The sequence below is a fragment of the Hyperolius riggenbachi genome, chromosome 3 (genome assembly GCF_040937935.1).
Source record: "Hyperolius riggenbachi isolate aHypRig1 chromosome 3, aHypRig1.pri, whole genome shotgun sequence".
In the NCBI taxonomy this organism is placed as follows: domain Eukaryota; kingdom Metazoa; phylum Chordata; class Amphibia; order Anura; family Hyperoliidae; genus Hyperolius; species Hyperolius riggenbachi.
Genome location: NC_090648.1, coordinates 355937187 through 355964824, shown reverse-complemented (window position 1 = coordinate 355964824; position 27638 = coordinate 355937187). Strand labels below are relative to the sequence as shown.

At 38.6% G+C, this 27638-nt stretch overlaps 1 protein-coding gene across 4 annotated transcripts in view; it reads left to right on the top strand.

Annotated features, from left to right (window-relative positions):
* HRH2 (histamine receptor H2) overlaps positions 1-27638 on the top strand; it is a 230029-nt gene that overhangs the window by 121855 nt on the left and 80536 nt on the right. For 2 of the 4 annotated variants that reach the window (XR_011030040.1, XM_068272837.1), the window contains exon 3: positions 13191-13249. The exons of the other annotated variants lie outside the window; for them this stretch is intronic. Coding sequence is in view for 1 of the 2 variants with exons in the window: in XM_068272837.1 (XP_068128938.1) it covers positions 13191-13218 (28 nt within the window). In the remaining variant the exon portion in view is untranslated. The remainder of the gene's footprint in view (positions 1-13190; positions 13250-27638) is intronic. 4 annotated transcript variants of the gene reach the window in all.

The window sequence follows — 27638 nt, the reverse complement described above, 5'->3', positions numbered from 1 at the left end:
CTTATTCAGCATTGTATTACACCGGACGACACTTTCCCCAGTGTCGGCAGCTCCATTCAGCACAATGCAATGAAATACAAGGAACCCAGGGGGATATAATTACAAACATCATGCTGGTAGGTGTGAATATATAATTAATTAGTTGTGGGTATGCTTAAAGGCATACCCACAGGCACTGCTCGGAGTCCCTTTAAGTTATTTTATTGATAAGGTGTGAAAAACATTTCCTGTGAGAAAACTCAAGTGAAAAGGTAATTTGATAAGGATCATTGTCATAATTTGAATACATTATGACTGGACATGATACTCCACCCTAAACGACCAGTATTGCAAAATATGAAAAAATGTTGAAATACATTAATGCATAAATATTAAATATCCATTTGTCTCAGAATTAGATACAATTTAAACTACTTTTTTTCTTATGTCACTTACAGTAAGTAGTAGAAATCTGAGCAGGGCTAGTCCATCTCCTCATGGGAACTTCTTAATGTTTGCTTGATTTTTTACAAAAGCATTCCAAGGAAAGGATCTATACAAAGATGGTGGTAAATCTGTCTCCTCATGCACCCCATTGTTGGTAGTTAGATGGTGCCAGTGCTGTTGAGAAAATGCATTTAAATAAAGAAAAATTTGAGAGTCTCCCTGGAAAAAGATAAAGTAGTCCAAAACCTGTCAGTTCTTTAAGACTTTCATTATATCCTGTAAGTGACAGTGACATAGGAAAAAAGTTATATAAATTTCACTCTATCCTGGGACAAATGGACTGTGTGTGTGTGTGTGTGTGTGTGTGTGTGTAACTATTAGAAGTGGGACGACATATCCGTGTAAAAAGATTCGAGATTCATAGATTTGAATCTCAACGCCATTTACTGGTAGCTGAATCCGCCAAATCACGACACTGTGTCACCGTGCATCCGCCGCCAGTCAGATTTGTTTGATTGATAAACTGCTTCCATTCTAACATTATTGATGCCAAGGACCCCAAAGTTTACAAATCTGGTCATTGAGTAACTGTGTGTCATGGTTAGACAAAGTAGGTGGAGCCAACAACCAAATTTTTAATTGGGAAAATGTAAACTGCAGCCATTCTTACACTGTTAATGGCAGGGTTCTCAAACCTTGCACAGTTGGTCACTGGGTGACTGGGATTAATATTCAGGAAGGTAAGTGGAGCCCAGAATAGTCGATCAAAATTCACCTATTGATTTTCAACACATTTTAGTATTGTCTCGCACTCACTAAAGGATCAACCCCATAGTCTTTAAGGGGAGTGCAACAGCTGAAAAAGAGGGATGACGCCCTCTATGCAGTATTCAACAAGGAAAAGAGCTGGCACATCCAAAGTTAATCTTTATTGGTTCCATGTAAAAGAATATGGCCTAGGCCCTATTGATTTTCAATTGAATATTGAAACTGCTGCCATTATTACATGACAGCAGTCTCAAACCTTGTACAGCCGGTGACTGGGGTTCAAATTCAGAAAAGGGGGCAGAGCCACAAACAGCCAACCAAAATTGTTTGATTTCAATTGGAAAATCAAAACTGCCTTCCTTTCTCAGACTATTGATGCCAAGGACCCTCGTATGTAAATAGTGGTCCATTAAGGATTCACCTCAAGCTAAAAACCTAGTTGCAGTTGACAGGGGACATAGTGTGGGGGGCCGGGGTGGGTCATGTACACCTGGCTACGTATTCTGGGGACACATATACACCTGGCTACCTATTCTGGGGACACCTATAGACCTGGTTACCTATACTGCGGGCACCTCTTTTGGGGGAACTGCTGCTCGATTAACTGTATTTTGGGGGAAGCGCTGCTGCCAAATTAAGTTTATTTTGGGGAACAGCTGCCAGATTATATGTATGTTGGTGGAACCACTGTTGCCAGATTTTGTCTATTTTGGGGGAACCATTGCCATATTATCTGTATTTTGGAGGAACCTCTGCCAAATTGCATGTATTTTTGGTGAAATGCTTTCAGATAACATGTATTTTGGGGGGAAACAATATGGCAGAGCTCAAACTTCCCTGGCAGACCTTTTACACCACTGCTAAGGTCATGTATATTTGGCCCCACCCATTACCACGCCCACATTCTGTTGCATGTACACTCCCCTTTTTGGTGCACCGCACTATGCACTGCAGGTCCCTCCTTAGAGGGCGCATTAATAGTCTTTGTTCCCAGGCGCTGAAAGTCCTAGCTACGCCTCTGGCAGTTGAGCAGCCTATCCTCTCCTTTGCTCACAAAAGGTTCCAGTACTGCACTTAGAAGGCTCCTGGTTTCCCTGTAATTGTTTTTTTCTCCTCTCTGAGGTTGTGGGCTAATCAATAGTTAGTGCAAACTGTTAGTTGCAGACTTGCAGTTATTGCTTCACAAGGGGTCATACTAAATTCTGAGAGCATGATTCCCTTACATTTACCACACACACGTTATTGGATCCTTTTTTCCTCTGTAAATAGACAAACAAATAATATAATCTTTTTCATTTGTTTAACTTGGCTTTCTTTATCTACTTTTAGGATGTGTTTAAAAATCAGATGATACATGTTTTATGTGCGTACGTACAAAAAGGGCGCCTGGACAAAAAGGGCGTAAATATCATTTATAGAAATATTTACAAATAACGATTTACAAATTTATAAATCATTAAATAATGTGTATGAAATCGGCAATTGTTAAATCGTTAATCTTCCCTCTTTAAAAAGTGAAACTTATAATTAAGTTTGTTAAAAAATCATTCATATAAGTTTAATCGTTATAATTGTATCTTATTGTGAATAATCTTCATTTATCGTTTCTTCTTATAATAAAATCTGAAAATATTGTTTATAATGATGATATATATATAAGTAGGTTCCTAAAAAGTGTTGTAAAAAAATTATTATGTATTACAAAAATGTTAATAAAACTATACCTAACCCTACTCTCACACAGAACCCTCCCTGTACCTATCCCTAACCCCCTAGACCCCCCTGGTGGTGCCTAACCCTAACCACCCCCCTGGTGGTGCCTAACCCTAAGACCCCCCTGGTGGTGCCTAACCGTAAGACCCCCCTGGTGGTGCCTAACCCTAACCACCCCCCTGGTGGTGCCTAACCCTAACCACTCCCCTGGTGGTGCCTAACCCTAAGACCCCCCTGGTTGTGCCTAACCCTAACCACCCCCTGGTGGTGTATATTGTACTGTAACTATACCTAACCCTACTCTCACACAGAACCCTCCCTGTACCTATCCCTTACCCCTAGACCCCCCCTGGTGGTGCCTAAACCTAAGACCCCCCTGGTGGTGCCTAAACCTAAGACTCCCCTGGTAGTGCCTAAACCTAGGACCCCCCCTGGTGGTGCCTAAACCTTAGACCCCCCTGGTGGTGCCTAAACCTAAAACCCCCCTGGTGGTGCCTAAACCTAATATCCCCCTGGTGGTGCCTAAACCTAAGACTCCCCTGGTGGTGCCTAAACCTAAGACCCCCCTGGTGGTGCCTAAACCTAAGACCCCCCCTGGTGGTGCCTAAACCTAAGACCCCCCTGGTGGTGCCTAAACCTAAGACCCCCCTGGTGGTGCCTAAACCTAAGACCCCCTGGTGGTGCCTAAACCTAAGACCCCCTGGTGGTGCCTAAACCTAAGACCCCCTGGTAGTGCCTAAACCTAAGACTCCCCTGGTGGTGCCTAAACCTAAGACCCCCTGGTGGTGCCTAACCCTAAGACCCCCTGGTGGTGCCTAACCCTAAGACCCCCCTGGTGGTGCCTAACCCTAAGACCCCCCTGGTGGTGCCTAAACCTAACCACCCCCCTCGTGGTGCCTAAGCCTAACCACTCCCCTGGTGGTGCCTAAAACTAAGACCCCCCTTAGTGTTCGCTTTATTATGTGGATAGTAATGTTTTACAAATAGTGACTGTAAAAAATATATTGCAATTTATGTTACGTACTGATTGCTTTATTTTGTGAATAATAATGTTTTACAAACAGTAAGGGATACAATGTTAAAGGGATACTGTAGGGGGGTCAGGGGAAAATGAGCTGAACTTACCCGGGGCTTCTAATGGTCCCCCGCAGACATCCTGTGTTGGCGCAGCCACTCACCGATGCTCCGGCCCCGCCTCCAGTTCACTTCTGGAATTTCTGACTTTAAAGTCAGAAAATCACTGCGCCTGCACGCCCGTGTCCTCTCTCCCACTGATGTCACCAGGAGTGTACTGCGCAGACACAGACCATACTGGGCCTGCACTGTGCGCTCTTGATGACATCAGCGGGATCGAGGACACGGCAACGCAGGCGCAGTGGTTTTCAGACTTTAAAGTCTGAAATTCCAGAAGTGAACCGGAGGCGAGGCCGGAGCATCGGTGAGTGGCTGCGCCAACACAGGATGTCTGCGGGGGACCGTTAGAAGCCCCGGGTAAGTTCAACTCATTTTCCCCTGACCCCCCTACAGTATCCCTTTAAATAATGTTTTAGCTATAAATAGGATAAATATGTTTAGTATTTTTATAAACGTTATTTGTCACGGGTGCATTTTGTAAACGTAAATCATCGCAAGCACAGTTATAAAACATTAAAAAGCTCCGGGCGCCGTTTATAAAACGTTATTTATCTCCAGCGCCCTTTTTCCTGCTCGGCGCCCATTAAACGTTATTTACTATGGGAGTGAATGGCTGCGCCAATTTTGTCCACTAGCTGCCTGCGCCCTTTTTTCCCATTCCCGTTTTATGTGACATACATATAAAAATACGAACATTTTTAAAGGCCTCACAAAATGTCAAGCACCAGTGTGTGCAATAAGCAGTGGGTGGTATAGGCTCCTGATAGCCCAGCGTACATCCAGATGAGCTGATTTATTGTACACATGTAACTTGTGTTATTAAGTGGCTGTCGATGTACACCTGGCTTTCTAACATTCCACCCTCTGTCCTGAAATGATGCATTATGTCTCCCTGCTGTGAAGGTGAAATGATCAAGTATTTTCTGAGTTGTTTTTTTTTTAAGTTTGTTTTTTTTTTTGCTGCAGAGGCTTTTGGATTTCTTTAGGCTCATAAACAAAAATCCTATTTGCTCTGGCTTTCTATAATTCAACTTAAAACCTTGTAGTTTCATCACACAGAGCTCTAGTTTTCTATAATTCAAATTAAAACCTTTTTGTCTCTCATCACACAGAGCTTTTATAACAATATCATCATTTATAAGGAATTGGATGTTCATAATAAGTTAAACAACACCTAACCCAAACACTGCCAAATATGTAACTGAGCAAATAAACATATGACTGCATTACTTACCTCTTCCTGATTCTTTCAGCCGTCTCTTTTCTCTCTCAATCATCCTGTTCCACCACGGTTCATGTTTGAAAAATGAAACCTCCATCCAAAATAGCGCTGACCCCAGAAGAACTTCTGGGTCAGCGCTCCCTCTTGAAAGCAATTCACACACCTGTTGAATCTGTTTAGTAGAGAGGGATACTGTAAGGCTTGGTGGTGTATTCTCCACAGTCAGCATGCAACGCATGAGCTGGCGTGGAGGAGGTACACACACTAGCACCAGGAAACAGGCTATCCCTAGTATAGTGGAGGGGAGGACTGACTCCAATAGGAGATTGTGGCGCACAGAGCCGGTGCAGATCTGACAGCCACAAACAATGCTTACGTTATAACGTCTCAGCGCAAAGTAGCGCTGAGCGCACAAACCAGAACTGAGGAGATCAGGACAGGCAGACAGAATGAACGCTTGCTAGCTAGCGGCTACTTAGCGACAGCAAGCGTCCAAAACCAGACAGACTGGAATGAGGCAGCCAATGCGATGCGGCGATGGCGTGCCTCACAAAGACAGGACAGGATAGTCAGAAAATAGCAGGATTAAGATAGATGAACGTAACACAGATAAATATACAATAAGTATGATTTCCTAGCGTATTACAATTACAGCTATCAATGAAACTATTTGTAACGTCTGACTAACATATGTATATATCGGCAATGAACCGATATATGACATAAGCAGGAACGCTGACTAGGAATGGTGTAACACAGGGAACAGGACTCAGAAGGATTCGCTATCTCTTCGCAGAGATGAACGCAATCCACAAACGGTAACAGAACAGGATTCAGAAGGATTCGTTATCTCTTCGCAGAGATGAACGCAATCCACAAACGGTAACAGAACAGGATTCAGAAGGATTCGTTATCTCTTCGCAGAGATGAACGCAATCCACAAACAGAACCAGGAGCAGGGTAACTACCTCAGCACGGGTGGTCACGGTACGCGCAACCTACCAAAACGTGCTGGAAACTGACTAACTGCACACAGGATATAAACAGTTCGTGTACGTATACATCAGCGACACTGATGTATTAACGTAACACAAATACAAGGAAAATAATAAACGTGCTGGTATGCATATATATTGGCAATGAACCAATATATGATGCAAAGACCAGCAAAGTATCTTTATAACAAGAAACACGATCGGGGGCTAAAGCGACAGCAAGGCAGGCTTAAGCTGAAGCTATGAAAACCCAAGGAAACCCTGCAGGAAGCAGATCTTTATACTGAGGTCATCCAATGGGAGCAGACATGCAGATTCCCACACAGGTGAATGATAATCAGTCACAAGCTGACAGCAGGGAAAGACAGACAAAGCTATGCAACTTGCATGGAAATAGATCAGAACTGCCTGAGCTGCAGCACTACTTCCAGCAATAGCTGCTGCAGCAGCGATCATTACAGATACACAGTGGGTGGCAAGGAGGCCGGCAAAGGGCGTGTAAGATACCTGCAAAGGTGGGATTAGGAGGGGCTTACCAAAGAAGACTGCCTCGTCCTGTTTCTAAGGTTGGCTTTTGTGAAAAGTCAACCTTTTTTGGGGGACGCTATTACAGAGACCAAGGGGAGTTAACTAAGTGCATAGAGGTATGCGCCTTTCTTACAAATATTCCTCTGCTCTTAATTTGTAAAGCTTGGTCTGGGTCAGGTGTCCTTTAAGTGTCAAGTTATTGGTGGAAGTGTATTTAGTCATGAAAGATTAAAATCAAATTTAAAGCAATAATGTAGAGATTTGTATAATAGTAAAGTGACAGCAAGGATGTGTAATGTATAGTCTTGTCACCTCAACAACACAGACTGCTTCTATCAATGAGGTTCAACTTTATTTGAATTGACTTTTTGTTTAGAAGACCAGCTACACCCTCTCCCACCCTAAACACTACTCTGAAAGCACTGGTGGAGGCGCCCTTAATGATAAATAAATAGTAATAGATGTGTAAATGAGAAGTGTAATGTGTTACCTTCTCAGAAGAACAAACCATTAGTAATGGAAAAATATATTTATCCATGCACACAGGGCCGGGCCGAGGCATAGGCTGGAGAGGCTCCAGCCTCAGGGCGCAGTGTAGGAGGGGGCGCACAATTCATTCAGCTGTCATTCCTAATTGTGTATGAAGCAGAAAGAAATAAGAAAAGGGGATACATAGCAGTGACTGCAAGCCAGATAACTAGAGATTAAGGTGTTGGGAAGGTTGTGGGCCCTATGGCCCTCTTAGTCTAATAGCAATCAGTGTGTGACCGTTGGGGTGGGAGGGATGGAGGGGCGCACTTTGGTGTCTCAGCCTTGGGTGCTCGAGGACCTTGTCCCTGCTCTGCATGCACATTAGACAATGCATTTCACGGGTCTTGGCCCGCTTCCTCAGATCAATTACAAGTGACTGTAACATTCAGTCATGAACATGGGTGCTTATAATTCTGACACTACTCTGTTTGCCCAATGTTATACATCCACTTTCCCCTGCCATGTCCCTTTCATGCTAGCTATATCAAATCTTTCCTCCTTTTGCAGTAGTAGTTATAAAAGTTTACTGAACAAACCTACATAGACACCTATTCCTGGAGCACATGAAAACCTGATAAAGCAGAGCGGACTCTGAAACCCCCCTCAACAATGCATTTCATTACCACACATCAAGGTACAAAGAATGAATGGCCCAGCAACAAAACAAAACAAAACAATGAATTATGGGTTGATTGTATTTCTAAAGTTTCATAAGTAACCTTCAGAATTGTATGCTCAGAAGTGTCCACCTGAGACCTCCACTGCAATAGACTGCTAGTTAATACACAATGAGGTAAAACAAATTCCCCTGACTAAGGTCTGCCATTTAGAGCGGTCTTGAATACAGAAACACATGCTTTGAATGGGTGACCTCATCTTCATCTAAATGTATTCCGCCCATTGTACATTTGTTCTGGCAAAAGTTTTTTATGCACTGTTTTTATAAGCCTCATTCAACTGACTTATAAAGTAAACAGTAAAAAATAGCCTCATCAACCTCCGATATTGCACCGTGGAGTTGATGGGAAGGGGAGCCCAGAATTGGAGCATAGCCTGTACTTAGTTAATGCAGAGCAAAAACCACAACAAAGAAAAAATACACCTTTATTTCCAAATAATATATTGTCACCATACTTTGTACTAGGGACATAATTTAAATCTTGTGATAACTAGGACAAATAGGGAAATAAAATGTATGGGTTTTATGTATGGTAGCATTGTTTATTTTAAAACTATAGGTGTTGGAATTGGATAAATTGTGTATTTTTCCCTTGTTTCTCCTTTTAAAATGCATAAAAATAAAGTAATTACTGAAAACAAATATCACTGCCCAAAAGCCTAATTGGTGGCGAAAAAACAAGGTATAGATCATTTTGTTGTGATAAGTATTGAAAAAGTTATTGGCAAATGAAAGGAAGAGTGTTGACAGGTGAAATTTGCTCTGGTCCGTTAGTGTAGAAACCCTTGGGGGTGAAGTGGTTAAAGGGAAGGTCCAAAGTAATTAAAGAACAAAAATATACTTACCTTGGGCTTCCTCCGGCCCCTTGCAGCTGTCCTGTGGCCTTGCCACAGTTCTGTTCCCCGCCGGTGGCCCCGGGTCCCCTTCGGTACAAGATGCCTACTTGCGCATCAGCGTGTGGTTCACAGAGTCGCACTGACATCATCCGGACTGTATTGCGCAGGTGCAGTAGTTGTGCACCTGCGCAGTGCAATCCGGATGATGTCAGTGCAACTCCATGAGCCCCATGCTGAAGTGCAAGTAGATGCCGACCTGGCGAGGTTAGCATCTGCATCGGAGTGGACCAGGACCCACCGGAGCTGCGGCGATGGCACAAGATGGCTGCAAGGGGCTGGTGGAAACCTGAGGTAAGTAGATTTTTGTTTTTTAATCACCTCGGGACCTTCCCTTTAAAAGTCACCTGAATTAGCTCCATACCTTTTGAACTACACACGCCAATGTGTTCAAGTGTAGAAATACTGTATAGGTAGATGGAGTATGTGCCGTTCCTTTGCCTTCCATTTGACTGGTTCTAGTGCCACAAATAGGGGTAGGGTGGTGCAACACAGGGGAGCCTATCCAAACAGGAGGGGAGCACCAGTAAGTATAAAGACCCCATACTACACACATTGGCATGTGTAATTTAACAGGTATGGGGTCAGTTCAAAACTGAATTTTTGTAGGACATGATTCCTAAGAAATAATGGCTGAAATATGTTGATCGCAGAGTCCACCAGATGTAGCAAACTTTGAACAAGAACATCTGTGTGAAGCGTGTCATAGAACTTTGTGTCTTCTTTTTCACCGTTGTTACACCGTTACTTTTGTAGCAATGGGAATTGCTGGAGTTTGATGCTGGTGTAAACACAGGCTAATGGATACAGAGTCTGTCTTTTTTACTCAGTTCTTGCACTATTGTGATTTTTTATAGGCACCTCCTATTACTCTCCCCTTTTTACATCATTGGCAGATGACTATTAGGTTATCTCACTATATTCCTCTTTCCCTTCTTGTCCTGCTAACATCCCAACTGGCCAATTGGAGAGTGACCGGAACAAATCAAGACCAGAGTGGAGACAGACTTTCTCCACAGGCAACTTAAAAAGGAACTGTAGTTAAATAACGTAATGAATAAAATTGCTTATTTAAAAAAAAAATGTTTTTACAATGCTCATTTATAGATTATTTAGTCAGTGTTTGCCTGTTGCAAAATCTTTCCACTCCCTGATTTGCATTCTGAAATGTATCACTGGTGGTGACATCTTTAATTCTGCTAAGTGATCTGTACGGAATGTTCATTACTGAGAGTGATATGCACAAAGGGAGATATAGCTTGCTTGGCAGTTGGAAAAAGCCATTCTTTCCCACAATGCAACGAGGTTCACAGAAAACAAACTGTCAGGACCATGGTCATGACATCACACTGTGGGAGGGATTTCACCACAATATTAGCCACACAGCCCCTCCCCCTACCAATGATCTATTATAAAAAAAGTACACATTTCATGTAGGAAAGGTGATATCAGGTACCGATAACAATGAAATTCATTCCTTGGTTAAAGTTCCTCTTTTAAGTGTTTTGCTACTTTCAGCTACCAGCTCATGTGAATAGCTTCAAATTGCCTTACTCGATAGAGCTAACTACTAACCGACCTCACTTAGAGGGCTCCTGCTTCCCCTGTTCTCCCTTCTCTTCTTCCTCTGAGGTGTTACAAATCACCTTTCATTTAAGGTAGAGACACATATAGCAAGAATGATCCACTGCCAATTCTGATGGATTCTGTAAGACTAATGTCTTCATTAGGGAAGAATGATCAATATCCCAAATGGCAGCATACTATGCGCATTATAAAACACATGCAAAATCACAAATGCAGTGTATATTTTTGTATGTATATTATGTGTGTTTTCACAGCCCATTCACTACAGTAGCAGCAACACACCCAAATCACCCCTTTAGTGAATGTGAAAAATACAACATACAGTACATACGATGCGGATGATGTAAATGGTACCATTGAAATGTGTGTGCTGTGTGCGCTGTTTGTGCTTTCAGAGGAAGTTTGAAACCCTAGAGCAGATACCTACCAGACATCTGATCAGTCCCTATTGATATCACTGCTGTGCTGGGATTTTGTATTGGGGGATGAAATACATGATGATGATTGCTGTTTCATTCATGTCAACACCAATGGGATCTTTATTTTCTGCCTCTCCCTGTTGCTGTCCCAACAGGTTGTCCATGAAAATCAAGTAAACATTTTCAATTGTTTTCTTGGGAACCCGAACATTTTTTTTTTTTGCAGATTTGATCAAAATTTGAAAATATGCTTGATTGCCACATTTCTGTGCCTGTATTTCATATAGGTATCTGATCTGCTGTCTGGGAACCTATAGAAATTATCTCTAGTGAATCCATAATGTGTGTATAGTATTGAAAAACCCAGCAAAACTATAAATTCAAGGATTTATCTATTTTCTATGTTACCCTCCAAACTGCGTAAAATGACAATTTGTCTTCATTGTTCCCATTTTATACTTTTTTTTTGTCTGCACATTATTTCTTGGACAACCAGTTGCCTTCCCATTTCATTTTGGCTTATGTGACTGCTGTTATTGCTCTCCAGAAATCAAAACAAACCACAATATATTTTTTTTTTGCCAAAAAAAGTAATAGTGTTTAACCACTTGCTGTTTTTAAGGCAGTATATCTACGCCCCTGCGGGAGGACTGTTCCCATTCCAGGGGCATAGATATACATAGATATACATACCTCACCACATCACCAATTGTGTGCGCTCCCTACTGTCTCCCACGCGTGCTCCCGCGCTCGTTCTCATTGCCACCAGTTAGTAGGGAGATCAGTGAATGGGCACGCAGTTCCCATTCATTGATCTAAGTCCCCATGTCAATGATCGCCGGCATTAATGAGATGCCTGCGGTCACTGTAACAAACTAAGTAACATGTCCACGCATTACTTTCTGTTTGCGTACTAACGGCACTGGGCAGGAAGAAAACGTGCGAAGACATCTTGTGGTGAAAGAGTAAAATTACACCTACATACATTTTATTTAATAAAAACACCTACATATACCATTAAAATTAACCCCTTGCCTCCCCCTCTCTCACAGTTACACAAATAAATCATTTGTATATAAAAGTAACAATTAAAAAAACATGTTTTAGTAAATAGTTACCCTAGGGACTACATATATCAGCTTGTAATTAGTGATGGAACCAAAAAAAGAAAAAAATATATCTTTACTGTCAAATAAAATATTGCCGCCTTACATTGTACCATTGTACTAGGGAAATAGTTTAAACTTTGCAATAACCGGGACAAATTGGAAAATAAAATGTGTGGGTTTTATCCACAGTAGAAAGTTTTTTTTTAAACTATAATGGCCGAAAACTGAGAAATAATTATTGTTTCCTTTTTTTCTTTATTATTCCCCTTAAAATGCATTTAGAATAAAATAATTCATAGCAAAATGTACCACCCAAAGAAAGCCTAATTAGTCACAAAAAACAAGACATGGATCATGTTGTTATGATAAGTAGTGATAAAGTTATTGGCGGATGAAAGGGAGAAGAGCTGACAGGTGAAAATTGCTCTAGTCCATAAGGTGAAAAACATCTCAGTGGTGAAATGGTTAAAATTGGGACATATCTAATCGCACACAGCCAAACAACCCTTGCACTGAACAGAGATATTGTTGAGTAATACGAGTGTTCACCCTTACCTAACCAAATAGCCTGGTATAAGCTTACAATAAACATACTTGGCATCCAACAGTAACAATTTCATTATTATATTTGTAACCATGTCAAAAACCTGAGCGGTTCTTGCATTTTTCATGATTGCTAACTCAGTAAAGGACCAGCCCTTAAAGCGTTGCTATCATATAAATCCGGCATAGCGGGGTCTGATCCCTCTAGAACAGTAATTATAGATTGACGGTGTACCTTGAAATGAATCAGAGCACTCAGTATATGATTTTATATAAAACATGTATTTGCTTATCATACAGCATATATACAAAATATGAACAGTTCCAAGTAGTGTTTCCTTCTAACAGTATTCCATTTCATCATGGCCTTTTTACCCAAGCGATCATCAATCTTCTAAGTACATTCAAAAAAGAATATAACAGTTGTGTTATGTAGAATAAGATCAAAAGTAGTCTCATCTGTATCAATAGCTGTGTATCTAGTAGCTGTGTGAAACTTGTAGTAATCTTCTTAAAGAAATAGCATAAAAAATAGCTTCTAAATAACTACTTGCTAACATCTTAACAGAACTTAATGCTGAAAAAGTAATAAAGTAAATCACCAGAATATTAAGCATATCACCCCTTCTCTGTCATCTCTTAGGCATCTAGAACCACGTCTGGGAAGGTAGCTTCTGCCTCGTGTGTCTTCTCAGGAGATTGGTAGGCTTGTGCAAACTATGAGCTTTCAGGCCCTACTTTTATAGTGATTTGGATGCAATATGGCTGCCTAATCTGGACTTTCCCTAATTCCCAGGTTCTGATTGGCTGAAACTTCCGTGCGTCAATGCTTTATCATGTTTTAAATACCAAAATCATAATTTTATTGTTTATAAATTCTGATTAGGTCATTTCTGACGCAGTTAATTAAAAATGGACGTCACCAGCCATCTTGTCTGCTGGTTGACTTTTTTGCCCCAGACATTGAACTTCCAAACAGTAAACAATGTCATTCATGATGTATTTCTAATAATGTGTCCTTCTGCTAATTAGATTGGAATGTGTCTGTCCTTTTTCAGACATAAGATTGGTCAGGTTGACACTGTAACACTGTAAAGAGTCTTCAGCAATTTAAGGCTTATTGAAACGCACAGGGCTTCTAATATACCTATTTAAATATACAGCTTTTTATATAATTCTTCTTAAAACAATTAATCATAAAAGATTTAATTGCACATTAAAATGTAATAATATAAAATCATGTTCTATATATTTGCCTTTCCACCGGCAAATGTCATAATTTCATCATTTTTGACTATTTTTTTTATATTTTATGAGGCCTTTTCCCAAAACATAGCATTTGTTATCAGCTATCAATGTTCAAACCTATTGCAATGTTTATACTTTTCGTATTTTGACTTTCTCTGGCTGAGAAATGTTATCTTTTCTTGCTGGCCTTGTAACGTGTAAACAATCTTCTAGCTTACAAGTTAAAATAATCTTATAAAAGTTTAACTTTTTCTAAGTATCACTGACAGAATCCAGCATTAAATGTATTTCAAAGTATTAATTTCTTTTATATGCAATTATAGGTTTAACAATAATTATTTCTTTCTTTAGAAAGACTGTATTGATTATTAATATTTATATGTAATAACTGAGCAAATATACATATGTGATTGCTGCAGTAATTTTACCTTTACATGTGTTTCTTTCCAGTCTTCACACAGAAGCATCTTTCAAATGTCAAGGCTGTAGACAAGCGCACTAACATAAACAAGAATGTTATAGCGTCTGTAACTAAAACAATATTATAAGATTCACAGCCTGGAAAATGCTGAGATGTCTTAGAGAAATATTTTAAAAAAAGTACTCTAACTTTACAGTTTACAATAAAATTTTGCATAGAACATTAAAACTTAAAACATACACATGACACAACATGACAGCTTTTCCTGCATAAATAAAACCGCTAGAAAAAATGATGGCAGATAATTAGCGATCTCCATTTGTTGTTCTTATATTTCTCCGAGAAAAAAATAAATAAAAGTAATGCAATCTTTCATTCATGCAAAACCTTGCTGATTACCGTGAGTGGCATTGTCAGCTGTGTTGCCAGACTGACAATAAATTGAATAGCAATATTAATATTTTCTCCAATAAACATATTTTGCTGGTCTGGATTTAACTATAGTCTTTGTATATTACAAATGTATGGATTCACCCGAGAATCTGTAGTTTCTATCACTGTGGTAGCTTGTGTAGGTATGTAGGGAAATTCTAGGCAGTATGTTTCTCATTTCAAGTCATGTGGTAAAACTCAAAGTTCAAAATTGTACAAACAGGAATTATACCGTTCATGTGGTCCCTACGGTTCTTTTGAGCACAATGCATTCAACATTTTATTGTTAGCTTACAACAGGTTAGGTAGTTGGTTAGCATTATGTATTAATACAGTTAATTACACCTTTCTTATACCACAAGGTTTTTTTCACAAATGGTATGTAGCAGAGCAAAGTATGTGTAGTTTGCCAGCAGAATCCCATAAAATAATGTAATCTTTCTATTTAAATATAGATAGTATATTAAAAATATAAGTATTGAAAAGTTCTCGGTAATTCAAGTCGCTAGATAGCTAGTTGCAGTAGCTGTTTTCAAATATGTTCTCAATAAATCATATGTTTAACATCACATTGTTGAAGTTTCTTCTCCACTTCAAGTTTCCAGTATTTTCCTGTTATTCTCTCTCTTGAATCGTTCAGGATCTTTATCACTGATTTAAAAGTCTCTTGAAACTTATGTTGTAGATTGTCAACATTCTTGTATGTAAATCTTGGCATGTTTATTTTCGCAAAAAGTCAAATGTGATAGATTATCTTGTAGATTAAGTTTGATATATGACTGTTTTCTTGTTAAGCAATCTCTTCTCATTGCAATATTTAATGTAGTTACACGCTTGATCCTGGATATGTCATGTGTAGATTTTCTCTCTGATTGAAGTAGTACCCCGCACCAATCAATCATTAGTATTGGAATCAGTAGTCATACAGAATTTTCTTTTCTGGAAAGTTCTTTAACTGTATCATATGTTTCAGATAGTTTTCAATCAAGTGTCTGTAATTCTTGTATACGACATGCAGTTCTCATGATAGCGCGATAGGATCCCCCCTTGTGCCGCTTTACAGCAATCTAGTATCATTCCAGTGTTTTACTAGCAGTTTAATCTGCCACCTGAACGCATTATTAACAGTTCAGGTTGTTTAGAACATTTCATCTGTAATATTATCAAATAGTCCCGCATTTAAATCTATATTTTCTGAGTTGACTATGGCTAGTTATCTTGCATCTTTTAGTCTAGTGTATACGACAGTCTCTGCATATCATGGCATTTGAAGACGTTTCACTTTCTTAGTTTCTTCAGTACTTCTCTTATATATATATATGGATTAGGTATTTAATTGACTTTTAAGCTGTTCTTGCTCTTCAAGTCATGTAGCGGGTGTTCCTCTAATTATGGTGCATCTACCTTTTCCACCATCAGGCAATAACTTGTATGCTAGAACCAGTCATAGGGCAATTTCATTTGTCCCAGGATACTTTCTTGAAACTTGAAAAGGATAGGTAACAACAGTTATCTCCAAGTTGTATTTTCAAAGAGATCTTTGTATTGCTCTCCTTATCAGTCGAGTAGCAATTTAGCACAGTTTCATTCACTTATGCAGAGCTATGTGCAGATTTACGATAGTCCCTTGCTGAACATATCTTATCATCATTTAGGATATTTTCATTTCTCTTGGATTGCAAACAGATATTAGACTGTCTTTTACTCTTGTGAATTGGATTTTCTCTTTCAATTGTCCATGTATTGCATATTTGAATGTTTCTGAAGAATATTTTCCTTAACTTCATGTGAGCAGCACAGTGGCGTAGGGGTTAGTGCTCTCGCCTTGCAGCGCTGGGTCTGTAAGGGGTTTGTATGTGCTCCCTGTGTCCGCGTTGGTTTCCTCCAGGCATTCTGGCTTCCAATTCTTCAAATAGTATTGGAACGGCTAGGCAGGACATCATCTTCAAGGATAAAGTCTGTATGGGCAAATCCAGCAGTCACTCTTGATCAGGTGCTGGGCATACTGTTGATGCATCAAGTTCAATTTATTTTGAAGTCTTCCTTGTAGGTTCTGAAGTTCAGCTTTTGTAGTCATTAAATGTATCAGGTACAGCAAACACCTTTGTAGCGGTATTTTTTGTGGATAATTAGTATAGTTCTCAGCACCTATGAAAAAAATAAAAAGGAAGAGGAGAGAAGGGGAAAACACAAAAAAGTAATATGCAACATTCTGGCAAATTTTCAGCATAAAAAAAATAAACTAACTAACTACCTTCCCAGTTGTGGTTCAAAAAGAAAAAAATATAAGTTGATGCTATATGGTGCTGGGTGAGATCTTATTAGTTTGCTCTAGTGTTAAATGTTATAACAGCAGGTTCCTTCTCTTCTTACTTATGCATTTTCTTAAGTTAATCTTAGTTTGTCTTTTAAAAATCAAAGTAGTATTATCCATTTTCTGTAAAAGTTTATATATGTCTTCTCTTTGAAAAATGTTCATTTTCTTCTTCTGAAATAAAAAAACTTTCAACTTTAAGCTGTGTATCAGAATCCATCAATAGCATTTTATACATGTCTTCATTTGTGGCTTCATGTGTGTCATGGCTTTTATCATAGTTTGACATCAGTAAGTCCTTGCCTGTTTACAAAAATATTTTCTCTTGTTATCTGTTCATCACTTTAGTAAACTGTTGTCCTCAGTGTCACACTTCTTGAATAGAGTATTCAACTTGAAACTGTTCTTCTTGAACTTTATCAGTCGATTACCTAAGGCATGGATTTTCTCTTCCAGTCTCTTGGTGTACATAACTTCTTTTCTCCTTTATGTATTTAAAACGTCTTCATCACTTCAGGCTTCATTCTTCACATTAGGCCTTTAATCATCTTGTACATATAATGTAGTTTAGTGTAGGCTTCTATAGAACCAGCTTGATTTCTGCATGTCATTATTGTAAACAGTTATCTCCTTGTTTATCCTGTGGTATGGCTTTCTTCCTGTAACTTCTCATAAATCTTTATTGCATCTGCTTCTGTATTTGTAGCATGGCAGTATATCGCTGCATAGGTAGAAAAATCTATATCTTTCACATCTTCTTTGTATATGGAATCAAAATAGAATATCTATGTATACTTATCAGTCATTTTCAAAAACTTTACATTGGCTGTCTTCTTCTATAACTTCTATAAGACCTTAGTCTTGATCTTGATCTTGATATGATGTAGCAGTCTCTATTGTAGTTTCAAATATCTATCAAAACTTTCTTTCACTCATCTTCTGGTATTTTATATGTAAAAAATATGTCCTCTTCTAGTTCATCTGATATATCTGTAAAAACTGAATATCTCCATTTCCATCTTCTAATGCTCTCTCTTCACTCACCTGATAATCTCATTTATCTTTTAACCTGATGTCTTTTTCAGTCTAGTCTTCTTCTCTTGTATTCCTTCAGGCCCACTTTCCTCTTAGTGCTGTCTCGATCTTTTCTCAGCTGGTGCGTCAACCAGTGGTCGGAGTTGTTAAAGAAGTAAAAGTACTTTTTAGTCCTCACACTTCTCTGGTTACTCCAGTTCCAATTGTTTCTTCTTCAGCTGTTTTCAGATCAGAACTTCTTATAGCAAAGCTTCTTCAATGGCTTGTCTTCATGTTGATATCTTTGCATAGTCTTCTAGCATGTAGCTTTCATCGCTTGTCTTAGCGGGTTTCTTCTGAGTGCCTGCAAGGAATGCTTGTTTGGAGTCTTCTTTGGTTCAGGCAAAATAGATTATCTTGTGAGACTTCCAAGCTTCAATAGCAACATTTTCAATTCTTCTTTAGTCAAACCTTCTTAGTATAATGTAATCACAAAAATAGAGTCTCTTGGTGCTTCTTAATAGGATCTAGCCTCAAAAATAAGTAGAGATTCCCCCCCCCCCTTGAGGCTAGAGCTTTAAAAATTAAAAACCTTCTTGTTTAACGGTCACTTCTGTATATTCATCTCTTACATCTAAACATGACAGCTACTATATCTGAGTCTTTATTACTCCCTTAGCTTCACATGACAAAAAATTAAAAACAAACAAAAACAAACACTTGAATCTTCACTTAGTGCATTATTTTTCTATTTCCTTCATGGCATAATAGTTTATTAATGTCTGTATAGGAAGACAGTAGTATTTTTTTTTGGGGGGGGGAGGGGGTCAAAAAAAAATCTTTCATTTGTAGTCTAAGAAAAAAAAATCTAATGTCACAGTACTTTAAGTCTATTTCTGAATAGATGTTGTGTTGCTGCCAGTTGGAGGATTGTCTTGTCTTCTCTTGTGTCAGCATCTGGTAGTGCTAGCCACACACCAAGGATTCTTGTTTCCATAAACATGGTTCAAAAATAAAAATGTCTTCTTACATCTCATTTATCTCATTATGCCACACACCAAGGATTCTTGTTTCCATAAACATGGTACAAAAATAAAAATGTCTTCTTACATCTCATTTATGTCAGCTGTAACTTGCCTTGCATCTGCAGTCTTCTACTTTGAAAGAGCCATGCATATTTAGTACAGGATTTTTCCTTTCTCTTTTTTCTTTCAAAAAGTTAGTTATAGGAGCTTTTGCTTTCATCACAAAGTCTGTTAAATTGTTTAGTATAAAAAACTATGTAAATTCTCTTGATAGCAGGACCTCTTCATATAAAAAAAAAATGTTCTTTTCATGACAGAATGTTCTCTCACTTTTCTTTTTTTACTGAGCTTGTCTCAAAAAGTTTTTCTGCACTTCTAAGGTAGCCATTTTTATAAGGTATAGCTATATACTCTGCTTCAGTATGCTGCTCAAATATCTTCATTGTGTCAGATATATAAAATACATGTAGCGCTATTCATTTTCTTAGGTTCAATAGGCCAAAGTTATTATCTTCTCTTCTTTTCGTAGACTATAAACTGAGTGTGCTCATTAGCAATTCTCTTCTGTGCGACTTTAAAGCATAAGAATATCTTCCTTATTTGCTTCAGATTTTGGATGCTTCATATGCATATCCAACTCTATATATGTGTAAGTACTTTTTTATTCTCTTATCGCGATAGAAAACTATGGTCTATGCTTCCACCATAGAAAGTATATTTCAAGATAACAATCAAGATAACCATCAACTGTTGGGCGCCAACTGTCAAAAACCTGAGCGGTTCTTGCCTTTTTCATGATTGCTAACACAATAAAGGACCAGCCCTTAAAGCGTTGCTATCATATAAATCCAGCATAGCGGGGTCTGAACCCTCTAGAACAGTAATTATAGATTGACGGTGTACCTTTAAATGAATTAGAGCACTCAGTATATGATTTTATATAAAAAATTGTATTTGCTTATCATACAGCATATATACAAAATGTGAACAGTTCCAAGTAGTGTTTCCTTCTAACAGTATTCCATCTCATCATGGCCTTTATAGCCAAGCGATCATCAATCTTCTAAGCATATTCAAAAAAGAATATAACAGTTGTGTTATGTAGAATAAGATCAAAAGTAGTCTCATCTGTAGCAATAGCTGTATATATAGTAGCTGTGAAAAACTTGTAGTAATCTTCTTAAAGAATTAGCATAAAAAATAGCTTCTAAAAAACTTCTTGCTATCATCTTAACGGAACTTAATGCTGAAACTGCTGTGGCCTGTAATAGGTTTTAATTCAGTGGGGAACTTAGGCTAACTTTATGTTATGTTTAGCCCAAAACTCTAACCTGTACTTAATTGTCACCCCAAAAAAAGGGATGAGCAAGCAAAATTTTCAAGTTCAGCCTCACAGTTAAAAAAAATATAAATAGAAATAAAATGATTATTAATAAAAGTAAAAAGAATTGTAAATAGAAATATGTGTTTGTACAATCAATTTTAGCCCTTAATAGCTTTCAAATTACGTGATTTAGCAATAATTTATCTTCACTTTACAATTGTTTTATTGCTATTTACTTTTGTTTTGTCTAACCCCATGTGCCAGACTGATTGGATGTTCAATGAAAATCTTGGAAAACTACCACCGACAATTTTCCTCATCCCTTCTTATAATCTTGAACCTAACTTTAAAAATTAATTCCTACCCCAACCTTACAGAGGACCTAAACTCAGACCTTCCTTTCTGCTCTAAAAGATTAGGCACAGCAAGATAACCTTTAGGGAAAAAAAAAGTCTTCATTACAAATTACAGAAATCCTAAAAAATGGTTTTAACTAGATTTACTTTGCAGGAAGCATAGAAAGGCTTAAGATTTAGTATTTTCCTGTAAAGGAAAAGCAGTGTCGCTGTGTGTCACAGCTACTGATAGGGCTAACTGCACTCTGATGTAGTTAAACAAACACACACAGGTCAGTGCAGTGGATTTCTACAGCATTTTTATATACAATGAAAACTTTTTATTGTGTGCTATGAAAGTGTTTGGGTGCGTTTTAATTGTACAGTCTTACCAAATCTATGTAGTAAAAGGGTAAACTGAGTGAATATACTTTGCATGGATACTTTAGGTAGTCCCCTTATATTATACAGAATTTGTAAAATTGTATAATCAAGAATGTATCATTGGTAGGTACCTTTCCACCAAAGACTAACCCTAATGTGAAAATGTTGCCTAACCCCACAGTACAAACTGATTAACTTTTAACCATTACCTAACGCTACCCAGTTACCTGGGCAATGAGAGTTACTTTATTTGTGCAACATGTGCTATGTCAACTTCGTGAACATGGCAAAAAATTACTAAGTGCTGCCTGTGCACAGCAACTTTTCAGCAGTTTTTTGAATATGCCCCATAAGAATGGTAAGAACATTTTCAAATCACTAACTCTTCTTGCTGTGATATGGAGATGGGTCTCATACAAAATAATGGATACAGCTCCTGTATGCCTGAAACATAAAACTGCATTTTTAAATTTCCATTTGGATCTTGCTGTATCTATCTTTCTTTCTTAAGCCAGATATTTACAAATTCATAGAGACAGCACTTTGCCCAGCTGTTCAGAAAGCTTGTTTACCTAATGCAAGCAAAATATATAGATTGAAAAAAGCATTCCTGAGATATGGCAGAGATAAAGAAGTGAGGTTAGGTGAGTTCAAGTGCTAGAGGACAAAGAAGACACATGTAAAAAGCCTTTTAAATGAAATGCCAGTACAGTTTACATAGCAAGCTGGAGCTGATGGCTAAGTGGTTCCAAGCACAGAACATCTTGCTTCTTTAGTTAAAAAACTAATTAATTCCATTTTGTCACTTAGAGACAGACCAAATAGAAAAATTTGTAAGTTAAAGCAATCAATGGAAGCAAGTACTAAAACTACGAGCAGACATTCCGGTAGGACGTGACTTCAGGAAAACTGTCAGTGGCCAATCAGATATTCCATGTCCTAGAAGATCAAAAAAAGCAGTAATGGATTGACTGCTCTTATCTATCTATAGCTAATAGAAGTTTAGCCATCGTTTCTCTTTGTCATGAGGGATGTAATGAACATCAGTTCACCACTTACGAAAACATGCAAAAGTGTTTGTTTTAAGGAAATGATTTTGTCCCTGATGATCCCCAGTAGGAAATGGATCAATAAATGCTTAAATAGTAATTACTGGTGGTTGCATAGTTCTTTATTAGTATCAAGGAGAAGTGGCAGCAAATTGTTATTCTGCATTTACTCTCACTATTGAGAGCTGCTGTGCGCACACAGCACTGTGCAATATTACCGGTACTGATGCCAGGAGTGTGCAGTGTGTCCTGTATTGCCCTGTATTGCTAGAGGTTCCTTCAGATGGAACACTTGATCATTGCAAGCTGTACTTGATATAGATATAGAAAATCTAAAGATGCCCAAAAATGGTGTGATATTTTTTTTATTTATGAAAAGAACATTTGGATCAATAGAAAATACCTCATTTAATTGATGCACAATATTAAAGAATCCATATCATATTTAAACCAGATACAATCTTATCTATAAACTTAATTTGCTACTCATGAGCTACAGGGAGTGCAGAATTATTAGGCAAATGAGTATTTTGACCACATCATCCTCTTTATGCATGTTGTCTTACTCCAAGCTGTATAGGCTTGAAAAGCCTACTAATTAATTAAGAAAAGCCTAACTAATTAAGCATATTAGGTGATGTGCATCTCTGTAATGAGAAGGGGTGTGGTCTAATGACATCAACACCCTATATCAGGTGTGCATAATTATTAGGCAACTTCCTTTCCTTTGACAAAATGGGTCAAAAGAAGGACTTGACAGGCTCAGAAAAGTCAAAAATAGTGAGATATCTTGCAGAGGGATGCAGCACTCTTAAAATTGCAAAGCTTCTGAAGCGTGATCATCGAACAATCAAGCGTTTCATTCAAAATAGTCAACAGGGTCGCAAGAAGCGTGTGGAAAAACCAAGGCGCAAAATAACTGCCCATGAACTGAGAAAAGTCAAGCGTGCAGCTGCCAAGATGCCACATGTCACCAGTTTGGCCATATTTCAGAGCTGCAACATCACTGGAGTGCCTAAAAGCACAAGGTGTGCAATACTCAGAGACATGGCCAAGGTAAGAAAGGCTGAAAGACGACCACCACTGAACAAGACACACGGGCCCATATGCAATTCATTTTTTCACCTGAGTTATCTCCAAGGTGATATTTTTAAATTTGTTGATACAATGCTTTTTAAGCCACCAGAAAGCAAGAAAATAGTCAAAATAATTTTGATATCACTTTTTAATTTACATTTCGTTACTTTTTTAATTGAAAAGTGCTGGAAAGTTATTTTAAATAGTAGGTGAAAAATTATTCCCCTAGGTGAAAACTCAGGTGAAAAAGTGAATTGCATATGGGCCACAAGCTGAAATGTCAAGACTGGGCCAAGAAATATCTCAAGACTGATTTTTCTAAGGTTTTATGGACTGATGAAATGAGAGTGAGTCTTGATGGGCCAGATGGATGGGCCCATGGCTGGATTGGTAAAGGGCAGAGAGCTCCAGTCCGACTCAGACGCCAGCAAGGTGGAGGTGGAGTACTGGTTTGGGCTGATATCATCAAAGATGAGCTTGTGGGGCCTTTTCGGGTTGAGGATGAAGTCAAGCTCAACTCCCAGTCCTACTGCCAGTTTCTGAAAGACACCTTCATCAAGCAGTGGTACAGGAAGAAGTCTGCATCCTTCAAGAAAAACATGATTTTCATGCAGGACAATGCTCCATCACACGCGTCCAAGTACTCCGCAGCGTGGCTGGCAAGAAAGGGTATAAAAGAAGAAAAACTAATGACATGGCCTCCTTGTTCACCAGATCTGAACCCCATTGAGAACCTGTGGTCCATCATAAAATGTGAGATTTACAAGGAGGGAAAACAGTACACCTCTCTGAACAGTGTCTGGGAGGCTGTGGTTGCTGCTGCACGCAATGTTGATGGTGAACAGATCAAAACACTGACAGAATCCATGGATGGCAGGTTTTTGAGTGTCCTTGCAAAGAAAGGTGGCTATATTGGTCACTGATTTGTTTTTGTTTTGTTTTTGAATGTCAGAAATGTATATTTTGCATACAAATCCACAGCGCTTGGTACTCAGATCGGCATCTGCAGTAACCCCACAGTGCTCAAAATCATGTTTCCATAGTGACCATCACCAGAAATAAATCGAGAAAGGTCACTTCCCCATCCAAGAAACATATAAACATTTATTAGAAGCTGAATCTACATCACATATACAATGACTTACTTCCAGGGTCCTTTTGACAGGGACCCTTAGTAGTTAAAAGCATATAGTGTAACCAAGTACACATTTAAAATCCAAAAACGATCTCATATAAGTTGCCCAGTCTCCAGTTTCAAATGTATATTTGTGAATGTTGAGATGTTATATTGGTTTCACTGGTAAAAATAAATAATTGAAATGGGTATATATTTGTTTTTTGTTAAGTTGCCTAATAATTATGCACAGTAATAGTCACCTGTATACACAGATATCCCCCTAAAATAGCTAAAACTAAAAACAAAATAAAAACTACTTTCAAAAATATTCAGCTTTGATATTAATGAGTTTTTTGGGTTCATTGAGAACATGGTTGTTGTTCAATTATAAAATTATTTCTCAAAAATACAACTTGCCTAATAATTCGGCACTCCCTATATTTCTTTAAGGAGACAATGAATAATGTGATAATTTGTTATTGATTAGGCTCTCCAGCTTCTCTGTTTTAATTCAAGGTGATCTGAATCATCTAACTGAAAATACAAATGGTCACTAAAAATTGTACGGTTATTGGGCACCTTAAGACAACACATGACTTTAATGGCCTTACTTGGGTATTCATTAACCAAGATGCTGTCAGCTAGTGGAGATGAACACAAGTGAAGTAGTGTTTAACAAACTCCAGCTATGCGTATGAGTAGTGATTGTCATGTCTAGGTGAACTCATGGTGAAGCATGTGATCAGTTTGGTCAAGTGATAGATATGTCCGTCTCTGATTTGCTAGTCATGGTCATGTGCTATAGCAGGATGTGATCACAACAAATCAGAGCTTTGCAAATTTATCAGCTGATTAAGCAAATAACATGCTTCTTGTAATAAGCTTACCTTCCAGCAGCAGGTCCCGCAGCATCTCTGGCGTGGTCCGGGTGAGCGGCCGGGCTTCTGCACTGGAATCCTCTGTTGGCGTCCCCGGCTTTCCTCCGGAAGTCTCTTCCTACTTGCGCTTGCGCGGTGCGACCTTTAGGGCGCGTGCGAGTTCAGATAAGCCTTATAGGCTTAGGAGGAGGGTTCAATGATGTCAGCAGGTGATGACACTAGGTGACATCACCAAGTGGGAGTGGTTGTTGATTGGGAAAGATATATTTAAGGCCAGAGCATTCATTCACTCACTGGCCTTGATACTAATCAGTTTGCTGGTTCTTGGCCTAGCTAGCTGTATTCTGAGATACATTAATATATTGTGTAGACGCACAATATATATGTACTCTAGTCAGTCAGTATTGTATTTGTAGTTATTGATCTTGTAATTATTCGTAATATTCTAGTAATATTATTGAAGTAACATCTATTGTATATTTATCTGTGTACCGACCTTTTGCCTGCCTCTTGACCTCGCTTTAGTCTGATCCTTCTGTACCGCTGCCATCTGATTTACGTGTTCGACTCGGCCTGTCCCTGACTACGTTATTGCCTGCTCCTTACAATACGACTGACATCTGACTTATGTGTATGACTCTGCCTGTTTATTGACTACGATTTTGTGTAACTACTTTGTACCTCGAAATCTCTGACTTGTGCACGACTTTGGCTAGGACTTGACCAATCTTGTATTATACTAGCTACATTACCTGTTCACGCTCCAGTGTGATACTTCTCCATGAGTTTTCCTAGACATGACGAGTGATGAGCAGAAATTACGCCTATGCGTAATTACGCATTGTAATTCCCAATTATGCATCGTAACTGTAATGCAAAATTTTGGTGAAAATTAATTTTGTAGTAAATTGTAAGCATTCATAATTACGCATGAATTTATGCATAATTTACAGGTGTAATTTTGTGCCTATTTGGCAGTGAATAGCAAAGCCCCCATAGATGATATTGCTACCATATATTGCTATATATGTTAAGGAGAATAGTGTACAAGTTGAAGTACAAGTTGAAAAAAGAATTGTTCAAAAAGACCTTGTAGTTTTTGAGAAAATCATTTTTAAAAATACAAAGAAAAATTGTAACGATCGGTGTCAGCACACAGAGAGAATCTGATTATTGGTGATCTGCAGTATCACCAAGAATACAGATTATACCTGATTATTGATGATCTAGAAAATCAAAACTGCACAAACTCAACCTCGTCGTGTAGCCTGAAAAACTGCAAGGCAGGAATGACGTCACAACTCAACCTAATTAATTAGAAAAATACACCATGTGCCATCACTCAACAGGCTTCAAAATATATAACAAACTTTATTGTTGGGATTGCACAGACTGGGAAAAAAAAACATATTTGATGATCTGCAGAATCACCGATAATCTAAGTATAACTAACCTCTGGACACCTTTATAATGTGAGTGTTTAGTGCAACAGTAATGACTTTGAGTAAGACCACCCGAGGAGCAGGTGGTCTCTGGCAGTATGGGCGATACCGCCTTTTGGGAAGTACAAAAACCGTCCAACAGCCTGAGGCCTCCAAAGGGGTGGAGTCCCAGGCTGAAGGTAGGAAGAACCTGTGAGTGAGTGACACCTGAAAGGTGGATGTCACTAGCAGGTGTGGAGATTATCTCTAAAGAGAGAGATAGCTCTCTAGGTCGGGCAAGCCAGGTCGGCAACACACAGACAGACAAGGTACATAGACAGAAGGCTGATTCGGTATCCAAAGGCAGGCAGGGTTTGGCAACAGATAATCAGATATGCGTAGCTACCGAATCAGAAAGCAGAAGGATAGTCAGGAATGCAATAGGTCATAACAGATAACAACAATGCCTAGTCTTGGGTGTGAGGTCTGTGGTCTCTACAACCTGGAACTAGTCTGGAGTATAATATGATGGTACAGAGTATTCCTAGACTTGGGTGTGAGGTCCGTGGTCTCGACACCCTGGAACTAGTCTGAGGCAGGGGTCACACTTACCGGCTTTCGTACGCGTTTTCTGCACAGAAAAACTGACTTCAACTGAGAACTCATGTTAATCAATGAGCTAGGTCACGCTTTAAAGAGACACTGAAGCGAAAAAAAATTATGATATTATGATTTGTATGTGTAGCACAGCTAAGAAATAAAACATTAAGATCAGATACATCAGTCTAATTGTTTCCAGTACAGGAAGAGTTGAGAAACTCCAGTTGTTATCTCTATGCAAACAAGCCATTAAGCTCTCTGACTAAGTTAGTCGTGGAGAGGGCTGTTATCTGACTTTTATTATCTCAACTGTAAGCAAACTGTTTACTTTTTCTCTGCTAGAGGAGAGGTCATTACTTCACAGACTGCTCTGAAAGACTCATTTTGAATGCTGAGTGTTGTGTAATCTGCACATATTAGAGATTGATGCAATGTTAGAAAAAACACTATAT